The 23117-nt window shown below is 40.0% G+C and overlaps 1 protein-coding gene across 1 annotated transcript; it reads right to left on the minus strand.

Moving 5' to 3' along the window:
- Positions 1 to 391: 391 nt before the first annotated feature.
- LOC136204702 (U1 small nuclear ribonucleoprotein C) lies at positions 392 to 5445 on the minus strand. The gene is made up of 6 exons (XM_065995538.1): positions 5136 to 5445; positions 3322 to 3407; positions 3179 to 3221; positions 1344 to 1385; positions 1012 to 1246; positions 392 to 870 (listed from the first exon to the last, which is right to left on the minus strand). The coding sequence occupies exons 2-6, from the start codon at positions 3327 to 3329 to the stop codon at positions 620 to 622; spliced, it is 579 nt and encodes a 192-aa protein (XP_065851610.1). The 5' UTR covers positions 3330 to 3407; positions 5136 to 5445; the 3' UTR covers positions 392 to 619.
- Between the last annotated feature and the right edge of the window lie 17672 nt (positions 5446 to 23117).

Consider the following 23117-nt stretch of genomic DNA (forward strand, 5'->3'; position numbering starts at 1 on the left):
CAATACTTGCATCCCTCGTCAATCATTTCATTTAGATTTCAAGTTTTGACGCGCAAATTCTATAAACTTAACCCATTTTTCAGAAGCAATTTCTCTAGCACGCCCACATCCTAACCACACGTAACAAGGTTGAAAATTAGCATTATTCACAAATTCGCAAAATATCGCTAACATGAACATAAACCACATCCATCATCCATGACTCAAGCAAGCAACACAAATCAAATGGAGCTAGAATTAGAAACCAGTTTGCGAAGTTATAAACCTTGGCATCATCCCTTTTGTAAGTGATTATTAGACTGGGAATCTCAAAAAACAAACCTAATTTTAAATGGAAATTTTAAGAAAATGAAGAGAGAAATTTCAAAGTTCAGCATTTGAATGATGAGGGTAGTGGAAATTTAAGGTTTCGAAATGCATTATATATCTTTTCTCAGTTCCTCTAACAAGTTGATATTGAGGGGATAGTGCAAAAGTTCAAATAAATCACCAATAAAAAAATTCTAATTCGGCAAAATATAGGCTTCTTTTTACCAAGCATTCTACCCAAAAACACACTTCTGAGCTCTTTCTTTCAGATGTCAACTTCTATTCTACACTGAGAAACAGAAACAACCAACTAGTGATTAGCTTCAGGAGCAGGGGCATTACTGTAGCTATCAAAACCTCCACTTGTGGGTGGTGCTGGATAGTTAGCAGGTGGAACCATGCCCGAGCCACCACTTGAAGGAGGGGGTGCTACAGTACTTCCAGGAACAGTAGTTGGGGGAAGAGCCATCGGAGGCCTTGAAACACCATTTACTTGACCAGGCAAGGAAGGAGCACCAGGAGGTGCCATCATTGGTGGCATTGGTAGAGCAGACATATAACCTACCGTAAACAAACAGAACAAAATGAATACAGTTGCAGAACAAGCTTATAACGGAAAGGAATACAATAATAACATAAAGCAGTCGAGCAAATGATATTGTTGCATGCAAAAGAAAATGCAGTTTCTATGCTGCACTTTACCTGGAGCACCAGGAATAGGTCGTAATAGCGGAGGCCTCATCCCAGGCATTAAAGGTGTTGGCAGAACAGGAAGGCGAGGCCTCTGCACCATCAAATGCTGATTGTATGCAGCTCCAACCTGCTGGAATGTTGCAGTTTGGCCAAGATGTTGGCCAAGATGTTCCTTAATTCTTTGGTCAATTAGACTTTGAGTTTGTTGCTCCTCAAACTGTTGGTAGTATGATCTTACATTTGCCTATGCACAAAAACCAGCATTTGATTTTCAGTCAACCCTTGATATCATTGATAGTAATCATAATAAATAATAAACTAAGATCAAATGTATAAATCACCTTGTGCTTGTAACCTGCATTGTGTTGCTTTCTAACAGATGGCTGAAATATTTAAAAGAAAACCATCAGTAACATCGAAGGCTCACTTTAATATTGTTAGTTCTTTGAACATGGAAATATACATACATCCAAGCAACTACTGTCATTCACTCTTTAACAATTCATTTAAATATATAAAAGGAGACTGTAATTATTCTAAGATTACAAATTCTTCAAACGTGAAGCAACAAATAATTGCTCACAGGACTAATATGTTTGTTTATGCATGAGAGAGAGAAAGAGATCTGTTGAATAAAACAAATACAAAAACATTCCATTGTGTAATACACTAGAAATTAAATAATAGGATGACCACTGCTTATTTCTTCTAGTGGTTTATAAACCAAAACTCACAGCTATCACATTATCCATTAACATAACAACTGCATTTCTTTCAAATTGTGATGTCAAGGACTTTACACTTGATGGTCCTTATGCATTAATGAAACTTGGTAACATACAAGTGAGCCATCCAGCATCCATTAATCTACTCAAAGCACAGGTATATTGTAGTCCTACCCTCGATAACTGCATTATCAATGGTGAAAGAAAATAGGCAAGTGAACCAGAATATATGCAGCAAATGGTTTGAAGGTGATTAAAGCATACGAACAAAAATCTGCTTCATTTAGGTTGCTCGGACTGAAAAAATAAGGTTTCGTAATTTGTACTAAAACCTATATGTAAGCCTTAAAACTTAATAATCTTCCTTCTACTACTCCAAATCCTTTCTCCAAACTCTAAATCTTCAGAAGGTCTGAAGAGCTAAGAAAATAAGTTGTTCTTCAATTTTCGCAGTCTTATCTGGTCACTCATCCTTCAAAAATTTCTTTGCAAGCCTATATCGAGGAGAGATAGTCATCTGATCTATCTGGAACATGAGCTGTAGCCTGTAGTGGGTACTGATTTCTATAACAAGCCAATTTTTAAGTAGGAAATTATCAACAAAAGAAATGGATTCATAGAATTAGCCATAAGCATTATTTAATAAATAGTAATCAATTAATCACTATCCATCGTACTTTTGGGACCTAAGAGTCCAGTGCAAGAAGTTGTATTACAACTTGAAGACTTGGACATCGTACTGATGGGATTTTTCTTGTCTCTGGCCAAGGGATAACGGTAAAAGAAGCATTGACAAATTTAGAGATTTTAACAAAAAAGATTGTTTAAAAAGTGGAATATAACTATGAGCAGTAAAAAACAAAGCAATGATGACATAGGAACTTGATTTTCATCAATATGGGTAGCCTTTGTAAGTTGAAAAGAAGTATCTACAGTTTTAGTAAAGCTGGAACTTCAAATGACAACCCTTCTTTAAGAAAAAAAATATCATGTGATTGCCACTAATTGTAATACTATGCATTTCAACAAAGTAATTCTGTACTGCCAAAAGAAGAAGTGAAGATTACAATTTGAGAATGGAAACTCACAACCCTTTGTTTGGACTAAGTTCAGCATTGGAATTTGAACAGGAAAGTACAAACTTTTTGGTTGGTCCCAAATTCATCCATGGAACAAAATTCCTTTCAAAATTTTATGAACAAATAGAAGATAATCGCAAAAGGAGATTGCTACACGGAAAAACATTTTCTACATCTTTAAATTATCAAACAATAGGATAAAAATAACTCACCTGCAAGGCTGCAAATATGCAAGTATCAGATTAAACAGGGATAAAGAAGTTATGTTTTTTCAAAACTTTAACTTACCAAGTGAAATCCTAAGCAATGTAAACATGGATAATGCCATACGAAAATAACAAGGATTGAACAAAAATAAACAGAAATACTTACAGAATCGTGGGTCAAATAAGTGTCACAATAATCACAGTAGTACCTGCAATATTGAGCCAGAAATATAACCAAACAAATAAGCAATCCATCAATATGAAGGGCAAAAGGGTGCTGAACATCAAAAAATAAGAAGAAGCTCATACCGGGGCATGTTGGCTGTTAACCAAATCAAATGAGCAACCAGAGCACAGATCTAACCCGAGAAATGTAAATCGGAGGCAAAAAAAAACCTAACAAAAAAAAGGAAGGGCTTAATATTAATGAATGAAATAATTTACCTTGTGAAGTGGATGTAGGATAGCATGTAAAAAGACAAAGGAGAAAAGATGGGGAGAAATGAGACTAAAGCTTAAACTGTATATCTCCATAGTTAAACTCAAGGGACTCTTAGAGGTACATAATGACAATTAAAACAGCATTTAAAATAAGAATCCAAGAAGAGTGTGATAAATTTACCTAGAAAATAGACCCCCCTAAAGCTACAAAAAAAAAAGGAATTGTAGAACTTAATCTCATACAAGTATTGTACGTGAACTTTTTTTCTCTTTGTAACCTAAAAAAAAATCACCAATTTGAAATTTGTGTACTGGCAAGGATTGCACTAGCGTCTGTCAGCTAATTTCTTTTTCTCGTTATTTCTTACTTTCAGAAGGAATTATAACTGAACAGACTACACAACGTTCGATGATTAAGAACTAATTCAAATAATACAAAACCAAGATATGTAACTGCAAAGAAACGTACAGAAAACAGAAGAAAGAATTACAACAATCTGAAAGAGTATACCAAAATCATTAAAATCATCATCCAAAGAGCCAAAAATTTATGATCCTTGATGGTCAATAATGGGAAAAGGCGTATGCCCTACCAGGGCCGTTCCTGACCTTTTGTAGGCCCGGGGCGAGATAATAAATTTGGGCCCTTTCATACACAATTCTAAAAAAAAAAAAATCCTTAAAAGTTAAAAGACGAGAACCTAGATGAAACAGAGGTTGTCGGGCATCCGAACTAGGTTGCACCCCCAAACGAACCCCCCAAAACACCTAGGTCTAATTTTATTAATAGGCAATGATAAAAAAAATAAAATAGTTAAGAATAAAACTTCAAAATGTGCTAAACAAAATCGAAATTGTTCTAAACCACTAAAGAGCTGTCTCTATGTTGATATACTTCATTTTCTAACTCTTTTCCAACCTTCTGAGATCATCTCTAATTGACGTATGCAATAATAAAAAAAAAATTACTTTGTATATGAGTCAATCAAGCTTGTTACAGAACAGACATTCCATTCTTTGCTTCCCCAGCACTGACTGTAATAGGTTCCGGAGCTATGGTATAGTGATGGTTACGGGGTGCCAGTAAGAGGTTACGGAGCTAGACCTTAGTGATGGTTTTGCAGGTTACTCTTTCTGGTGTAAGAGCTATGGTTTCTGGTCTAAGTACTTTATTGACCGGTGTAAGACGTTAAGGAGCTATCCTACTGGTCTAAGCCCTATAGTCCCCCTCTGTCATGTCTAAGAGGTTAGTGTTGGTGGTAACAACCAGATTCTGTTTAGTTTAGGACGAATCCTGTTTTGTCTCGTAGAGGAACAAAGTTTCTTTCTTCGGTAAACTGACCAAGGAAGATATCATCATTTGTGCCTGGGCTCTTATCTAAGAGTTCAATTGTTAGCTTGGGGCGGGGCCGTCTTCTCAATCCATATCTAAGTGGTGTAATCATCGACTTCCTAAGGAAGGAACCCAGGGATCTTCAAGTAGTCTCAGATCAATAGAGCTTCCACACATATCAATTCAATTCAATTCAAATTCAATGTAAATAAAAAAAATAACTCCTTTAAAATAAAATCAAATGCAAAAAAACAGTAATAGTATAGCAAACACTAAAACTACTTAACTCATCTTAATCTATTGAAAAAGTTAAGAAATTAAATAATAAATTAAAATGCAAAGATTACTTACTAGACAGCAATGGAGGAGAAGCAGCACACGGGAAGCAAATCGAAAGGAAGCAGGAGCAGCACCGCACCGCACCGCACCGCACGGGAATCCAGACCAGACAGCAAGGGGAGGGAAGAGAAGAAAATCGCGACTCAAAGCAAAGGAAGCAAACCGCAAGAGATAAGAAGAATAGGAAGCAAGCAAATCGCAGTCGGGATGGCAAAGTAGAAGATTGGGTTGGGAAATCAAACCCCTAATCGCAGCCTATCAGAGAGGCTCTCTCTCAAACGTTTACCATCAGTTCTTCTACAGAATAAAAGGGTTAAATTGGCCCTCCAGTGGGCATTAAGGTTCAATTTAGCCTAGATCAGGTCAAATTATTAGAATCATCAAATTATTAGAAGCATCCGGTTGTCCATTTTAAATAAAGGATCTTCCATATATATTTTGACACTTATAGTATGGATCCATAAATATTATAAGAGGTTACACTATTTTAGTTATTACGTGGTCACTATACACGTGTCCAAATAAGAATTGAGGTCCTCCGAATGACATGATAGACCACATACTTAATATAAGAACTCCTAAATCTGAGTATAAATGCAGTTCTTGAAGTTGCATAAAGGGTAAGATTAACCATGGTCAAATCAGCCTCAAACTATAATATATTTCCGGGTTTTACTATTCACCACCCCCAAATTATTTATTACCGCTCCCTCTTTTACCTTTCCGCCCTTCTCATTATTTTGCATCCAAAACTCAAAATCATCTCTCTCCCGAGCCAAAAATTCGAATTTTACGAAAATGGAACCGAGCATTCCCGAAGTAGATGATTTCGAACACGAGGTAATATTACGATCCTACATTTCAAAAATAATTCGAAATCTGAAATTTAAAAAAAAATTCATGATTTTTGCCTGAACGGGTGGCGCATGCTGCCCGTTCCATAGGCCGAACGGGCGTAAGCTGCCCGTTCCTGTCTATGATGAAACGAGTGGCCTGTCCGTTTCCCTTAAAATAGGGCCGAAACACCACCCGTACTTAATTTTTTGTATTTTTTCAAGTTATATTAACACATGTTATGCTTTTTTGGTATATTCACGTAAAGGAAAATAGGCAAACGTTTGGCAACGGAAATATAAATTTTTTAACCTATTTCCTTTAAACTAAGATTTGTTAATCGTTATTTCATATAAAGAGGGATAGAAGGAAATACCTTTTGACGAACTATCTACCGTTGCTAGCGAAGTGCCCTCAACTCTTAATCCGAGTCCACGAGCACAAAACAAAAACACAAATCAAACGATATTAGAACTCAACCGAATAATAGCAATCAAGATAGATTGCCTCTAATTAATCAACACAAGATCAAGGAATAAAAGAAAGAGATGAAATCAATTGATTCGGAAGCAAGCGGTGAGAAAACGATCCACAACAGTTGGGGGTCGAAATTTGCACTCTCCGGGATAGATAGTGTTGGTCACGTGTAATGTAATAGGATTAGTTCCAAGGGGGGGGTTAGGAACTAATGTAACTTTTTCACTTAATTATGCTGACTTAATTAATTGTTTAAATAACTTCACTCAGTTTTGGTCAGCAAGGCTGAGCGTGATGTAAGACAGCTTTAGTCAGAGGCTGACTAGAACTGTTTCACTTGTGAGTTGGGAAATAACACTTAAGGTCAGCTTCCAACTCAGCACTCTGATTACTCAGCGTCGGTTTATACAAATTATATACTGAGTAATTTAAGCAAGCAACACATACATATATATCAAGAGAAGGGTTGGAGATTACTCAGCAGTCTTATCCTGGTTCGGCCTCACCGCCTACGTCTAGTCCCCAGAGTCCTTCCGGGCTTTTTCAATCCACTACTGAGCTCTTTAAAGGTAGAGCATAAACCGTTTACAAATCAATTGAGTATGCAAGAGTACCGTCCTCTATTCGTCTATTCAATCCTACTGAGCGTTATAACCAAACACTCAGATTTTCTCTACCGCTGAGTACTAAAACCGAGTACTCAGCTTCACTCTCTCAACCTTTACAATTGATACAAGATTTGTTCTTTCTAGATGAAGAACACTTTAGATGAATACAAATTCACTCTAGACTTTTACATAAAGATTGGATTTGGGTGTAAGAACTTGTTTTTTCTATTTAGACAGCTTCTCTTTTGGATTTTCACTCTTGTGAAGATTTGTTTTTCTGTTTGTGCTTTCTTGTTTTTCGACAAAGGATCCAAGTGATGAACTTGTCCTTTTATACCAATTTCTGAAGCTCCAATGATTTGAATTCGGACATATTCGTTGAATTCAAACGGTCTTCTTTCATCATTGATAGGTCAGCGTTCAGTAATTGTAGGCCAATCCTGTCGTCTGAATTTTGCAGGCGCCAGGCTTGCCAGTTTCATCTTCTTGCGCCAGGTTTCGTCTTCTAGCGCCAAGTTTGTCTTCTTGCCAAATGCCAGGTGATCCATGCGTCTCGAAAAGGTCTCTTGGCGTAATTCCGAGGCTTCTGAATTGGTGCAGACCTTTGTCGGACTTTGTCTTCTAGTCAACGGATCATTGGTGTTGTCCTGACGAACACTCAGCTTGACTTAATTGACGTTGCTTTTTAAGATCTCCTTTGACGAGGCTGAGTTAAGTTCTACTCAGCTTCTTCGGTCAGCTTCGTCTTCAAGCGTTTGTTCTGAAGAAGACTTTTCTTCTATGATGCTGAGTTGTGTTCTACTCAGCTTCTGTGGCTCATGCTGACTTCGTTTTGTCTTACTTTTTATTCATGTTCTCATTTGTTAATATACTCAACATTGAACAAACACATTAGTACAATTAAATCAAAGCACTTAAATTTAATTGTCTTAATCATGGGATTAATTTAAATAATTTTGTCAAATCAAAATCATGTGGAAAGGTGTTTCAACAAACTCCCCCATTTTGATGTTGGCAAAAGTATTTAATTATGGAACTCAGCATTGAGGTTCCCCATGATTGTTTTACCTTTTATACTTCTGAAGTTACTCCCCCGTAAGGGTTGCATCTATTGACTTAATTTAACTCTAAACCTTCTAAGATCTAATCGAGTGAAATTAAGACATGCCTTTACTGACTTAGTTCAATTCTAGACCTTCCAAGATCTAATTCAGATGAGCCTAGGTCAGCTTTCAGAAGAGGGTCAATATTTGGAACATATAATTATTACTCAATGTCAAATATAGATATCAGAGTTTATGATGAGTATGATTTACTTGTATATTCCTTATGTTCACAAGTTTTAATTTGTTGTTCAATGAGTAGTTAAGTATGACAGATCAGCATATAAGCACAACAAGTAAGCATCGCATATATAAAGTCAGTGTGGATAAAGGATGATTATAAATAATATTACTCAGCTTAACAAGAACATGCCATACAATATAAATTACAAGCAAAGACTATGTAGACTATTGCTAGCACTATTTCTTAGGTTTGGTTTGGGCAGTTCGTTATTGCTGAGTGTGGGTGCTCGGGTTAGCAGAAGTTGAACCAGGCTTCTGCTGAGTTTCGGCAGCTGGCTTAGATATCTCCCCCGTTTTCTGCTGAGTTCCAGCAGCTTGCTTTGGTCGTTCTTTCTCCCCCGTTTTGTCAGCATCATGAGATGGAGGAGAAAGAGCATAGAAGATTCCCTGTTGAACAGCACGAGTCAGTTTGGATGAGTACAGTTGCAGTTGACTCGTACTCTCTCGTAGACCTTGGAAGACCTGCATACCATCGGCCATACTTGAAGTGGGGATTTTAATGTTGGCACTGAGCATACTTAGTAGATACTCTTGAGATTTCTCGATCCAAGTAATTGATTCTGTCATCCGGGCATAGGATTGATGATACATCTTGAGTAGCGCAGTATCGTATGTTTGATGCTGAGCATTTATGTGCCGGACTTGCACAAGTGTGTTTTGCATGCATTGAAGAATCTCATTTGTCTTGACCTGGTCAGTGTCCATTTCCTCTTTGCTCAGGTTGAGTAGGCGAATGGCTTCACCAATGTGTTCGATGGAGCATTGAGAGGAGAAGGAGATAAAGTCACGAGCTCTAGTCAGCTCAGAGGTCAGCTGGGAGAAGAGTTGATTAACATCAACAGATGTTGCATATATTGAGTTCACAACTGATAAGGTATTGAGTTGACCTTGAATGGAGTTCATATGATTTACCATCATCAGCTGGAGTTCAGCCAGCTTCACTATAGACTCTTGCTTGGGCTGTTGAGATACAAAAGATGTCATGACACTCATCAAATCTTTGAGACCCTTGATTTCGGTCAGAAGTTGAGTGACAGAGGATATTTGAGTTGGCTCAGTAGGAACAGGCCCAGCAGCATCGGCGTGAGTTTGATGAATATCCTGAAGTAGAGCTTGAGCTGAGTCGATGATTTTTCTTCCAGACTCAGAAGCATTCAGATAGGCATAGGAATCATCGATGTTTTGCTCAAGGGCCGGAATCTTGTCAGCACCGGATGGAGGAGGTGTTTGGTGCTGGGAAGTCGAGGTGCCAGCTTGGTCAGCAGCTGCACTTGTATTCAGGTCAGCAGCAGGTGCTGACTGATTTTCTTTCTGCTTTGTAGGAGTAGGAAGAGGTGGATCAGCAGAGTTATTAACCTGCTTAGTGTCAGTCTGAAGTTGAGTAGATTTTGGAGGTTGAGGCAACTCAGAACAGTCTTGAGCAGGAGTTTCCTTTGCTAGCTCGTTTGGTTGAGCAGCATGGACTTCGAGCACTTGCTCAGTGGAAGGTTGAGCAGAGGTGTCGGCAGAGATTGGACCCTTAGGAGCTTTCGGGTCAGCTTGTTCCTCAGCGTGAGAAACAGAGGCTTGTTTTTCCTTCACTTGGTCAAGAGAGGGTTCAACAATGGTGGTGAAGAACTGGAACTGAAGCCCGGTTAAGTCAGTGATTGGATCTCTTAGTGGGAGTCATCCAACAAATCGATGAGGTTGGGTTTTTGGGCTCTTTTCTGCACTGTCCTTGGGAGTTTTGGCTGGTGGAGAGGGGTCAGCAGCAATGGAGTCGTGGGATTCGGAAGAAGAATTGAGTCCTAAGTCAGCATCAAGGCCTTCCACAACCTTGTCCTTCACTAGTGACTCAGCGGGGTTCTCAGCTTGCTCAGCATCAACTGGTTTACGTTGCTCAGCATGACCCATCTTATTAGCTGGAGGTTGTCCCTCAGTATTACCCAGTTCTTCCTTCTGATCATAGGGAGTTTTCTCCAGATCAATTTTTTAACTCCGTACGAAGTGTGATTCCTTTGTAATCACGAAGTCAAGTGGGTCAGCTTCAATCGGCTTCAACCCAGAGGTTTTCTTCCTCTTCAGGGGCTGATCAGGTGTCTCCTCACTTTCTTCCTCAGGCTCAACTTGCCTTTTCTGTTTCTCCACTGACTTAGGTTCCCCTTGAGCTTGCTTAGCAGCAGCTTTCTTTGCACTAGAGATTATCCGAAGCTTCCTCGGGGCTGTGTTAATGTCTTTTGCGGATTGGTCAGCTTTCCACTTTTTGTCCTGCCTAGTACGGTCAGCGGGTTCTTTATCACCCATCACTTTCTTCCATTTATTGGTCAGTGCATCCTGTGCTGCTTCAACCATATTATCCCCTTCTATGTCTTCCTCAGGGGGTTCTTCTTCAACCGTAGTCCCCTTTCCTTTCTTAGGTTTTATCGGTTGGTTGTAGGCTAAGCCGAACAGTACTGCTGTGGTGATTTCCGTACCCGAAATCTCAATTTCCTCTACCATGCTGACCTTGTGAACCTGCAGTATCCTTGTGATGAGAGTGTTGAAACACCTTTCCACATGATTTTGATTTGACAAAATTATTTAAAGTTAATCCATGATTAAGGGGTAATTAAATTTAAGTGCTTTGATTTTAATTGTACTAATATGCTTGTTCAATGTTAAGTGTAAGTATAAATGAAAACAGAAATAAAAAGTAAGACAGGACGAAGTCAGCATGAGAACACAGCACAAGATGAGTTGAGTGTAACTCAGCGTAATAGAAGAAAAGCCGTCTTCAGAACAAACGCTTGAAGATGAAGCTGACCAAAGAAGCTGAGTAGAACACAACTCAGCATATTAGAAGAAAAGTCTTCCTCAGAATCAAACGCTTGAAGATGAAGCTGATCAAAGAAACTGAGTGGAACATGACTTAGCCTGGCCAAAGATAAAAGATCAAAGGCAACGTCTATAAGTTCAAGCTGAGTGTTCGTCAGGACAGCACGAATGATCCGTTTGCTAAAAGACAAGATCCGACAACGTCTGCGCCAAATACAGAAGCCTTGGAATTATGCATAGAGTCAATTTCGAGATGCATGGTACAACTGGCATTTGGCTAAAAGACGAAACTGGCGCTAGAAGATGAACCTGGCGGAAGAAGACAAGCCTGACGCCTGCCAATTTCAGAAGACGGGATTGGACTGCGAATTCTGAATGCTGACCAAGCGTGTGACGCAAGAGAGCCATTTGAATCCAACGGATACTTCCAGATTCAAATGATTAGAGCTTCAGAATCAACTATAAAAGAACGAGAAGCATCTCTTGGATCCTAGGCCGAAAATACAAGAGAAAAAGAGCATACATACAAAGCACATTCAAACAATCTTACACCAAATTTCTATCTCTGTGTAAAAGCTAGATTGAATTTGTATTCATCTAAAGTGTTCTTCATCTAGAAAGAACAAGTTTGTAACAATTGTAAAAATTGAGAGAGTGGTGTTGAGTACTCGGTTTTAGTACTCAGCGGTAGAGAAAAATCTGAGTGTTCGGTTATAGCGCTCAGTAGGAGTTGAGTAGACGAATAGAGGAAGGTACTCTTGCATATTCAACTGCCTTGTAAACGGTTTGTGCTCTACCTTTGAAGAGCTCAGTATTGGATTGAAAAAGCCCGGAAGGACTCTGGGGACTAGACGTAGGCGGTGAGGCCGAACCAGGATAAATCTGCTAAGTAATTTATAACCCTTTCTCTCAATATATATGTATGTGCTGTTTGCTTAAATTACTCAGGATATAAATTGCATAAGCTGACACTAAGTAATCAGAGTGCTGAGTTGGAAGCTGTCCTTAAGTGTTAATTCCCAACTCACAAGTAAAACAGTTTTAGTCAGCCTTTGATTAAAGCTATCTTACATCTCTCGACCGTGCTGATCAAAATTGAGTCAAGTAATTCAACGAATTAATTAAGTCAACATAATTAAACAAAAAAGTTATATTAGTTCCTAACCCCCCCTTGGAACTAATCACACGGGACCAACAGAGAGAACCCATCCTGAGTGTCCCGGTACTGCGTTGGAAGGCGCCGATGAGAAAAACGGGCATATTGAGCGGCTTGTAGTTCAGCATGTGCCAGATGAAGCACCGCTCAACATGGGAAGCTGAGGAGGAGGCGTTGATCTTGGGGAATAGGAAATTGGTTAGAATATAGTGGCCCATTTTCTGAGGCTGACCCATGCAGGTGTTGGCGATTTCGCCCTTATGGTTCTTTGGTTTACAGAACTCAACAGGGTAATCAACGCGCAAGTAATCGTTTGTGGATCTGAGTTCTGATCCTTTTGTCGTCAATTTTAACAGTTTAGCGAGGTAGGACGGAGTGATGGTGATGTCCTTGTTTTTGACCTTGGTAACTAGGTGGTCAACATCATCTTCGGCAACCCTTAGATTTGAGTAAAATTCTCTTACTAGCTACGGGTAAGTGGTACCGGGGAGTTTGAAGAGTTCGGTTCAACCGTTTTTGGAGTTTTCTCAGCTTCTACGAATCCTTTGGAGAACCAACGGGAATGGAAGACTTTAAAAATTTTCACGCTTTTGTAGACTGGGAGGAACACCTTTTCTTTGGTTTTCTCCTTATTTTTCGACGGAGTTGCCCGATCAGCTTTAGGGTTCATGCTGACCTTGGTGACAGATTAGTCATGCTAACCGTGGGTTTGTTCTTGAGACTCAGTGGAAGTCTCTTGATAGTCCTGCTCAGCAGGAGACGGAGGATTCAGATCGGAGCGATTGTCATCGTATTCTTGACCGGAATGGTTCTGGGAATCGCTAGACATGATTTTCTTAAGAATTAGAGAAGTGCCGAAGTTTTGGGATTTTAAGAGAGAGAGAAATCGAGTGCCAAATATTTCAAGTGTAGAGAGAAGTTAGTGGGAAATCGTCCACTATTTATAGTCGTTTTGAGTTATTCTGATAGGTCGGAATGGCGGTTTCACCTCGAGTTGATCAATCGACCGTTATCTCTGACATTTATGACACATTCGGCGCATGTGTTTTCTATTTATTATGCTTACGTCATCCTAGGTGGCTACTTAATGCACGTGCTAGCATTTATTGTGCAAGTGGCTTTACTCAGTATCTAGAATACTAAACGTTTGAAGTTATGAGTGCTCAGTTTTTCGTAGAAGGGATTTTAGCATGCTTAGTAACTCAGCTCATAGTAATCACTCAGTATGTATGTCTTACTCAGCATAAGGTGATTTTATTCATGTCAGTTAAGCATATCATGTAATAATCACTCAACATTTAATAGTCACTCAGCATGTAATAATCACTCAACATTCATTTAGGCGCAGAAATCTATTGAAGAGTATTAGACATACCGATAGCTTCCCTTAGTATGTTAAACTGCTCAGGAGCCAATGGCTTCGTAAAGATATCTGCAAGCTGTTCGTCTGTTGGAACATAGGCCAACTTGATCTCACCCTTGAGTACATGGTCTCTGATGAAGTGATGCCTAATGCTGGCATGCTTCATCCTGCTGTGTTGGATTGGATTTTTGGATAAGTCAATGGCACTCTTGTTGTCGCATTTGACTTCGATTGTTTCTGTTTGCACTCCATAATCCTCCAGCTGTTGCTTAATCCATAGGACTTGTGCCACATAGCTTCCTGCAGCAATGTACTCAGCTTCAGTTGTTGACAGGGCCACTGACAATTGCTTCTTACTGAACCAAGACACTAGACAGCTTCCAAGGAAGTGACATCCTCATGAGGTGCTTTTACGTTCCAGCTTGTCTCGTCCATAGTCAACGTTAGTGTATCCAATGAGTGTGAAGTCATTTGTGTTTGGATACCATAAACATGCATTAACTGAGCTCTGCAAATATCTAAAAATTCTTTTTACAGCTATATAGTGAGATTCCCTGGGGTCAGCTTGATATCTCGCACGGTAACATACTGAGTACTGAATGTCTAGCCTACAAGCAGTTAGATAAAGTAGAGAGCCAATCATACCTCGATATAACTTACTGTCTACTGACTTACCTTTCTCGTCAGTGCAAAGCATAGTGTCAGTACCCATTGGGGTAGATATGGGCTTACATTCTTCCATATCGAATTTTTTCAATATTTCTTTGGCATACTTAGACTGACTAATGAAGATGCCATTCTTCCCTTGCTTAATTTGAAGTCCAAGAAAGAAGTTGAGTTCGCCCATCATTGACATCTCGAACTTAGTTTGCATCTGCTTACTAAATTCCTTGCACATAGATTCATTAGTAGCACCAAAGATAATATCATCTACGTATATTTGTGCCAGCAGGGTATCTTTTACCCTTTTTCTTAATGAATAAGGTTGTGTCAGCTTTACCTCTGACATAGTTCCTAGTCAGCAGGAAACTAGTCAACCTTTCGTACCAATCACGTGGTGCTTGTTTCAGGCCGTACAGTGCCTTTTTGAGTTTATAAATGTGGTTTGGAAATTTTGGATCTTCAAACCCTAGAGGCTGACTAACATATACCTCTTCATTTATAACTCCATTAAGAAATGCACTCTTGACATCCATTTGGAATAGTTTAAAGTTCATGAAGCTAACGTATGCACACAATATTCTTATGGCCTCTAACCTAGCTACGGGTGCAAAGGTCTCACCATAGTCAGTGCCTTCTTGCTGACTGTAGCCCTGAGCTACGAGTCTGGCTTTGTTCCTGACTACATTACCTTGTTCATCTAGCTTATTTCGAAAGACCCATTTAGTTCCTATGGTCTTTTGATTCCTAGGTTTTGGCACTAAATCCTATACCTCATTTCTCTTGAATTGATCAAGCTCTTCTTGCATCACATTGATCCAGAATTCATCGTGCTCAGCTTCGGTGAAGTTCTTTGGTTCATGAACTGAGACGAATGCAACATTACTGAGATATTGATAGGGGTCAAAAAACCCTATCTTTGGGTACGGTTTTAGGACGGTTTTTAGGTTTATTTGGCTAATAAACGAGCAATTCTCGCATTTAAATGCTTTTGTGTGAGTTAGTTAGAAATTGGAAACATTCTATTTACTTTTCGTCGTTTAGGCTCGTTTTGTGATCAATTTAGGCAAATACGGCCGAAATAACATGCATATTAGAATTCCGTTATCTTTTGAAGCTAATTGGTCCGTCAAAAGTCGCACCAAACGAAGCGTTTGCTCAAAATAAGCGATTGACAGATCAATTTGGCTTTTGGACTAATGTTTTCTGGAGTTTTTATGCGTGTGCAGGTGTAAGTTCGGACGAAAAAGGGTTTGGAAGTCATCCGGCACGGATCGAGCGCGCTTCGGGCGAAAACGCTCGGCGAGCAGGGCCCCCCGGGCCATTTCTGCTCGCCGAGCAGGAGCCTGCTCGCCGAGCAGGCCACCAGGCGCCTGCTCGGCGAGCAGGGGCTGCTCGTCGCAATCCTGCTCGGCGAGCAGCCTTTCCTGCTCGGCGAGCAGACCTGCGGGAATTGGTCAAAAAGACCAATTCCGCCCCCACGAAGTCACGTTCGGCCCCACATCTTCCTACACCAATAAGGACACGAAATTAGGTCAAAACGAGACCCGAGACGTGGCTATAAATAGGAATTTCCAATTGTAAATTAGATATCTTTTGTTTTTGTAATTTTCTTATCTTCCACCTCGAGAAATCCTCTCCACCTCCTCCAAAAACCTTCAAACCTCCATTGAAGACGCCTCCGAAGCTCCATTCACCGAGGATTGCTCGAGCTCCATCCTTAAGTCCTAGGAAGACGCCTACATTGGTTGACAGGTTCCCTGAAAGGGATTTTTCTTCTTTTATAACTTGTTTATCCTATGATACATGCTATGAATCTTAGGCTTATTGTAACTTCGTGACAATGTTCTCCATCTTTGATTAATATAATAGTTTTGTTACTTCAATTGTTTTAATGCTTTGAATCTTTGTCTTACGCTTTGTTTGATTGGTTTAACTCATTCGATAATCCCAAAATCAAGTTGGCACATATTGCGAGCTGAATCTGACCTAGTCAGTGCCTATAGGATTGACGACCCTATAAAAGATTAAGCCTAAATTACTGAGCCTTAGAGCTAGTTTCGGCCTTACAAGGGAATCACGAACTAGGAACTTTAGGAGGATAGGTCGGGTTAATCGCCTCGAACACAAGTGACTTAGGTTTTAATTCAATTGTTTAAACAATCTATTTCCATTATCATCGTATCCCTCCATGATCCTTTAGATAATTGTATTGACAAAAGATCACTTAGGAGTAGTTTAACTTAATTAGGGGTAGAGTAATTTAGTTAGGGTTAGAATAACTTAGTCAGAATTAGATAATCTAGTTAGGATTAGTGCAATCCAACCTAGGAGTAGATTAATTAAACAAAACCAACTCAAACCCCTTAAGCTTAGATAACATCCGAGACTTAGTAATTTGGTACTTGCAGAAATAAATCCTGTGGACGATAACCTGGACTTAAACCCAGAAATTTATTACTTGATAACGACGGGGTACACTTATCCCTTAATGAGTTCCCATCTCTAACCCAGGTGGGGACGCATCAAGTTTTTGGCGCCGTTGCCGGGGATTTATTTCTTCTGCAATATCGAACCAAAGGTCAACTTGTTAGTTTAGGCATTCTTTGTGAATACTTTCCTTGTTAATATCATATATACTTGTTTATAATCATGATTCTTTGTACTACATACCTATACCGATTATATTTGTTTGTATACACTTATTTATATATACTCATTTATGATAGCCATCCTTATTTATACTTACGCTTGTGTATATTCGTTTGTACGAATATATAGCTATCAACTTCACCTATACGTGTCTGTATATGTTTATCTGTACCATTCTTATACTTGTACAAAACTGTATGATTTGTATGATTTTCTTTCAGCTTTCATTTATTTCTGTATTTATCTTTTCTCAGCGTATGCCTACGAGATCAGCAAAAATACCGGTTGTCCCTCTTAACCCTGAACTTGAACGTACTCTTCACAGGAGCAAACAGATCGGAAAGCTGAAGCAAGACGAGATCATCGAGCCTATCGAGCCCGTCAAGATGACTGACAATGAACGGAACAATGAGAACACCGGACCAGAGAGCGACACTCGTCTGATGAGTGAGATCCTGGCACCCCACCGACATCAGCATCTGTCAGGCATTGCTGCTCCAAACATTCCGGCAAACACATACGAAATCAAGTCTGGTATAATTCACTTGATCCAACAGACTGGATTGTTTGGAGGAGAAGCACATAAAAGCCCGAATGATCATCTGGATCGCTTCCTAATGTGCGCAGACACTGCAAGGACCAACGGGGTCCCCCAAGATGCTGCTAGACTGAAACTTTTCCCATTCTCTCTGACGGGGCAAGCTTTGGAATGGATGAGAACATTGGAGCCTGGTTCAATCACAACATGGGCAGGGTTGGAGAAGGAATTCTTGTCCTACTACTTCCCTCCCTCAAAAACAGCAATGCTCAGGGGTGAGATCACATCCTTCCACCAACCTGAACATGAGGCGCTCCACACATCTTGGACTCGATTCAGGAAAATGCTACGCATGTGCCCTCATCATGACATACCCAAGCATCAATTAGTGAGCGTCTTCTATCACGGACTGACACCCACCAACAGAGCCATTGTTGACTCCGCAGCGGGTGGAGATTTGTTTAGAAAGACAGCAGCAGAGGCATATGACATGATCAATGAGCTGGCCAGAAAGAGTGTGCAGTGGCAAGAACAGAAGCTCGCCGGCCCTACTAGGCAGCGGGTATTTGCTGTGGAAGAACAGGAGCAAAATCCAGTTGTTGCAGATTTGAGTAGGAAGATGGATGTACTGTTGGCTACGCTTAGCCGACCTCCCACCTGTGTGCACTGTGGCGGTGACCATAATGGTAAGGATTGTCAAGCAGGTAGCCCTTTCGCTGGAGATGGGGTGGAGATGGTAAATTATGTTGGGGGGCAACCAAGATACAATCAGAATTACAACAACGGTAACCCCAACAACTACAACTCCTACAACAACAATGGCAACTACAGGAGGCCTCAACACCCGAACCTCTCTCACGGGAATTCAAATCAGAATGTGCTCCGACCTCCTAACGGATTTGTTCAAGAGCATAGAGAGCAAGGGCTTGGCATGCCCCCATACCAACAGCAAAATCAAGGGCCAATGCAACACCCTAAGGAATCTGACGAAGTGATCACTCTTCTGAAGGAGATCTCAGCTAGGCTTGCCAACAACGAAGCCTTCTGCAAGGACTTGAGCAATCAGGTGGCTCATATTAATAGGGACAGGCAGGAAAGGCCACATGGTTCTCTCCCGAGCACAACGGAGAAGAATCCAAAGATCCTGAGAAAGGATTGAGTAAGGGGGAGAAATCGGGTTCCCCTCGGTTTTAATCCAAAGTTTGAACAATTTGATTCTGCATTTTCTTTCCTCGTTTTTATCTTTTGCTCTTATTTCCTTTTATTATTTTTGGTTAATTAAATTTTGATCTCGTTTGTTTTTACTGTCAAACTTTGTTCCCCCGCACTCTATAAAAAAAAAAAAAAAGAGAATTTCGCCCAGCCTAGGCGAGTTGGGCACTGCCCAACTCACCGGGTTAGTCGGCCGAGCCAGCCGGCTCAGCCAACAAGGGTTGTTCGGGATTTCAAAAATCCCGAGCCAAAAATAAATGAAAGAAGGAAAAGAATAAAAAAAAAAAAGAGAAAAAATGGGGGGGGGGGGGATGACTCATCATCCCCTTCCCCACCTTCTTCTTCCCTTCTCTCTTCTTTCTTTTCTTTTTATCACAATTTTTTTTCTTTTCTTCTCTTCTCCTTCTCTTTTGCTTCTTCAAAACCTAACCCCCCAAATCCTTAATTCTAACCCGAATTCAAGATATAAGGTATGAATCTTTACCTATTTTTGATTTCTAACATGTTTATAGGCTTAGATTTTAGCTTAGGGTGATAATTTTTGAGATTTGAGAAAAACCTAAGTTTTGATTTTTTTTTTTCCTTTTCTCCAATTAATGTCTTGTTTGCTTCTAAATTCTTGATTTCCTTGCAATTTATGTTAACATAATGATTAATCTATAGTTTGGGTGTGATTTCTATTCCCAATTTGTGAATATTTGGAGAAATTGCTCAATTTGGGCAAAATCCCCATTTTAGCTCAAAGTTCAACTATTCAATTTATAGTTAGAAACTTGTCAAAAAGGTTGGGAATTACATTCTTTTTGTGTTTTAGTCATTGGGTATCTCTAATTTTGCATAAATTTTGTGAATTTCGGGTAAAACACTTAGGGACCAAATGCTTATGATTTAGTCCCTAAGTGCCTAAAGCTATGATTATGCCTATGAATGATTTAATGGGGGGGTTTATGTTGAAGCTTGTAAATATTTTCTAACTCTCCCATTTTTGGTCTATTCCTCAGGAAATATGGGTCGGAAAGGAAAAGCTAAGATCGTCGTCGAGAACGAAGCCGAATCGGAGGTCGAGTTCGACGAGAGCCTCCAAGCTAAGTATGATCCACCCTTTGGCCTTATTGATGAGCGTGAGGGTCTTTTGTATGATAGGTTTTCCAAGCAAGACCTTGCTACACATATAATTGTCGATCAAACCTATCTATCGAGTCTAGGTTTAAAGAAGGATTTCAATGAAATCCTCAAATTCCACGGCTGGTATAGACTAGCCACAACCCAGACTCCGGTTTATCACAATTTTACCATAGAATTCTTGACAACTTGGAAAAAGGAGCTACCCTTGGGCGGTGGGAAGCATTCCTTTAGGCTAAACGGTAAACCTTACCGCATTGATGCTACCACACTAGCAGCCTTAATGGGGGTTTATAATCACCCAGAGGCAATCTCAGACTTTGAATTGCCTCTAACAAAAGATATAGCTTGGGAGCAACTCACAGGCATATCAAGCTTTAACTCCCAGACTGCTAGCCCAGGCGCTCTCCTAGACCCACTTCTCAATCTCGTCCACAAGTTTGTGGCCCATAACTTGTTGGGTAAAAACGAGAGCAATAAAGTCTCAAAGACGGAATTGCTCATATTATGGTGTGTGGCCAACCACAAACCCGTGGACACTGTCAAAGCCATATTTGAAGGCTTCTCAAGCCAAACAAGTAGAAAACGTGGTTCCCTAGGTCTTGGGCATCTAGTTACCAACCTACTTGAGAGCCAATTCAAGAACTTAGATAATCCCGAGATTGCTATTTATCCTACTCTGCTAAACTCCAAGTTTTTGGGGAAATCTACTTTTCAAGAAGTTTTAAACAGGAACCCAACTGGAGGAGCAAGCTCCAGCAGAGGAGGAAGAAAGAGAGCACGAGTTCCACAACAGAGAAGGGATGAAGAACCTGAGGAAGAAGAACCTGCAATGGCAGGAGACCAAAGGGAACACCAATCGCTGGGGACGGAGGCCCAGTTCCAAGCCATCAACACCATGATGGCAGAAATGCGGGATCTTAACCTTCGGACCTTTAACACTGTTCAACAGATGGACCAACGGTTCACCAACTTTGAGCAGAATATGGACCGAAGGCTTTCGGGTCTTGAATACGTAGCGGCTGATTACTGCGAGCGCTACAACATGCCTTGGCCTTACCCCCCGGCCGACCAGTAAGTTGTCTTCTCCACCCTAACTTTTTACACTCGTATTTCATGATCTATGATGCAATGTTGGAACTTATTGCATATTTTAAGTGTGAGGAGGAGGGGTAGACAAACTTACAAAAATTGTACAAATTTTTAAATTTTTGTTGCGTCGTGTCTAGTTTAGGTTTGCGTTTTGGTGTTTTATTTCTGCTTTACTTATGTTTTTGCATGTTTAGGACCTAAAACCGTGAACCTCCTTCGAATCTAAACTTCGTTATTTGTCTTTGAGGGCTGAAAACCGAATCTAAAATTGCATGACAACTAGTTTAGGCGTAGGACACAACTCTTGTATCTGTAAAAGCATGAGCTACAGTTTGCATTTAGACCCTACTTTTGAAGAAATGCTAAAATCATTACTTAGGTAGATAACTTAAGAATTGAAGGCATGTGATATTAAACTTGAGTTTGGGGAAAACTAGTAAACACAAAATTGAAACCCAAAGAATTGTGAGTTGAATTTGAGCCTAAGAGCGAACATCAAAAAGCTCTTTTTCTTGACATTTTTGTGTGAATGCTTTGACTTGTGGAAGATTACAGATTTTGCACCTAATACTGTGTTAAACCTACATGCGATGATTTGAGATGATAAACGATGAATCAGCCTCATTAGAATTAACCCTTTTCTTTACCTTGTTTTTCTTTTTCATCCACTCTAGAAAGCCCCTTTGAGCCGATATTTTTGTAGTTTGTAGATTTTTCTTTCGTTCTAACCCGTTTTTGCGAACCACAACTTGGTTCGCCACTTAACCCTTGTTTTTGCAAAGCTCGAACTGAGCCTTTGTTTTCTTCTAGCGTTTTATCATTGTTTATGGCATTATAGTAGCAAGCCAAAAGGCTAAGAAGTGAATGAGCATCACTATCCCAAAAGAAAAAAAAAGAGAAAGGAAAAACAGAAAAAGAAAAAAAAGGGGGAGAAAAGAAAAGAAAAGAGACGAACAAAAGGGAAGAACTTCATTCCCCAGTTCCTAAAAATTTAAACGTCTCAAAAAGAAATCCAAAATAAGGGATGAATAAAAAGCTCAGTCACTTCATATTTGCTAAAGCCATTTAAACTCTGTTTTTATAACGCTAGAACGTTTTAACCATTGTTGTACCTTTAACCCTCTAACCACATTACAACCCCAATTAGAGGCTGTTTTTGATATCATCGGAGTCATATAGCATAGTAGAGGAACTCGGATGAACGTGCAAAATCAACGTAGTCCTAAGCAAGAATATAAGCCGAGAGTAAACACCTTAGCCACCAAAAAATTGTGTGAATGAGTGAACTACCTATGGTGAGGTGTTTTACTTAGCGATCCCCTCAAGCTCGTTTAATTGAACATGTGTCCCTTTACTTAAAACTATGACCTATTGTAATTGAAATGCGGCTTTTGGATATCGTGTCTCTACTTTGTATTTCCGAATGCATGTAATTACAGATGCTCGAAATTGTGTCAAGCACTTATTCAAACTGGGAAGTTTTCTAGCTAGCTTGTGATGGCGAGTTTAGTTTTTTTTAGTTTACTCGGGGACAAGTAAAGTTTTAAGTGCGAGGAGGTTTGGTAGGGGTCAAAAACCCCTATCTTTGGGTACGGTTTTAGGATGGTTTTTAGGTTTATTTGGCTAATAAGCGAGCAATTCTCGCATTTAAATGCTTTTGTGTGAGTTAGTTAGAAATTGGAAACATTCTATTTACTTTTCGTCGTTTAGGCTCGTTTTGTGATCAATTTAGGCAAATACGGCTGAAATAACATGCATATTAGAATTCCGTTATCTTTTGAAGCTAATTGGTCCGTCAAAAGTCGCACCAAACGAAGCGTTTGCTCAAAATAAGCGATTGACGGATCAATTTGGCTTTTGGACTAATGTTTTCTGGAGTTTTTATGCGTGTGCAGGTGTAAGTTCGGACGAAAAAGGGTTTGGAAGTCATCCGGCACGGATCGAGCGCGCTTCGGGCGAAAACGCTCGGCGAGCAGGGCCTCCCGGGCCATTTCTGCTCGCCGAGCAGGCCGCCAGAGGCCTGCTCGCCGCAATCCTGCTCGACGAGCAGCCTTTCCTGCTCAGCGAGCAGACCTGCGGGAATTGGTCAAAAAGACCAATTCCGCCCCCACGAAGCCACGTTCGGCCCCACATCTTCCT

The sequence above is a fragment of the Euphorbia lathyris genome, chromosome 1 (assembly GCF_963576675.1).
Source record: "Euphorbia lathyris chromosome 1, ddEupLath1.1, whole genome shotgun sequence".
Classification (NCBI taxonomy): domain Eukaryota; kingdom Viridiplantae; phylum Streptophyta; class Magnoliopsida; order Malpighiales; family Euphorbiaceae; genus Euphorbia; species Euphorbia lathyris.

Bases quoted from the DNA above. Each gene is read 5' to 3' on its own strand.
- LOC136204702 (XM_065995538.1), bottom strand. The intron at 1,247-1,343 runs GTGATTTATACA...TTTTGTGCATAG, and splicing joins ATGCAGGTTACAAGCACAAG to GCAAATGTAAGATCATACTA. The intron at 871-1,011 runs GTAAAGTGCAGC...TGTTTACGGTAG, and splicing joins ACCTATTCCTGGTGCTCCAG to GTTATATGTCTGCTCTACCA.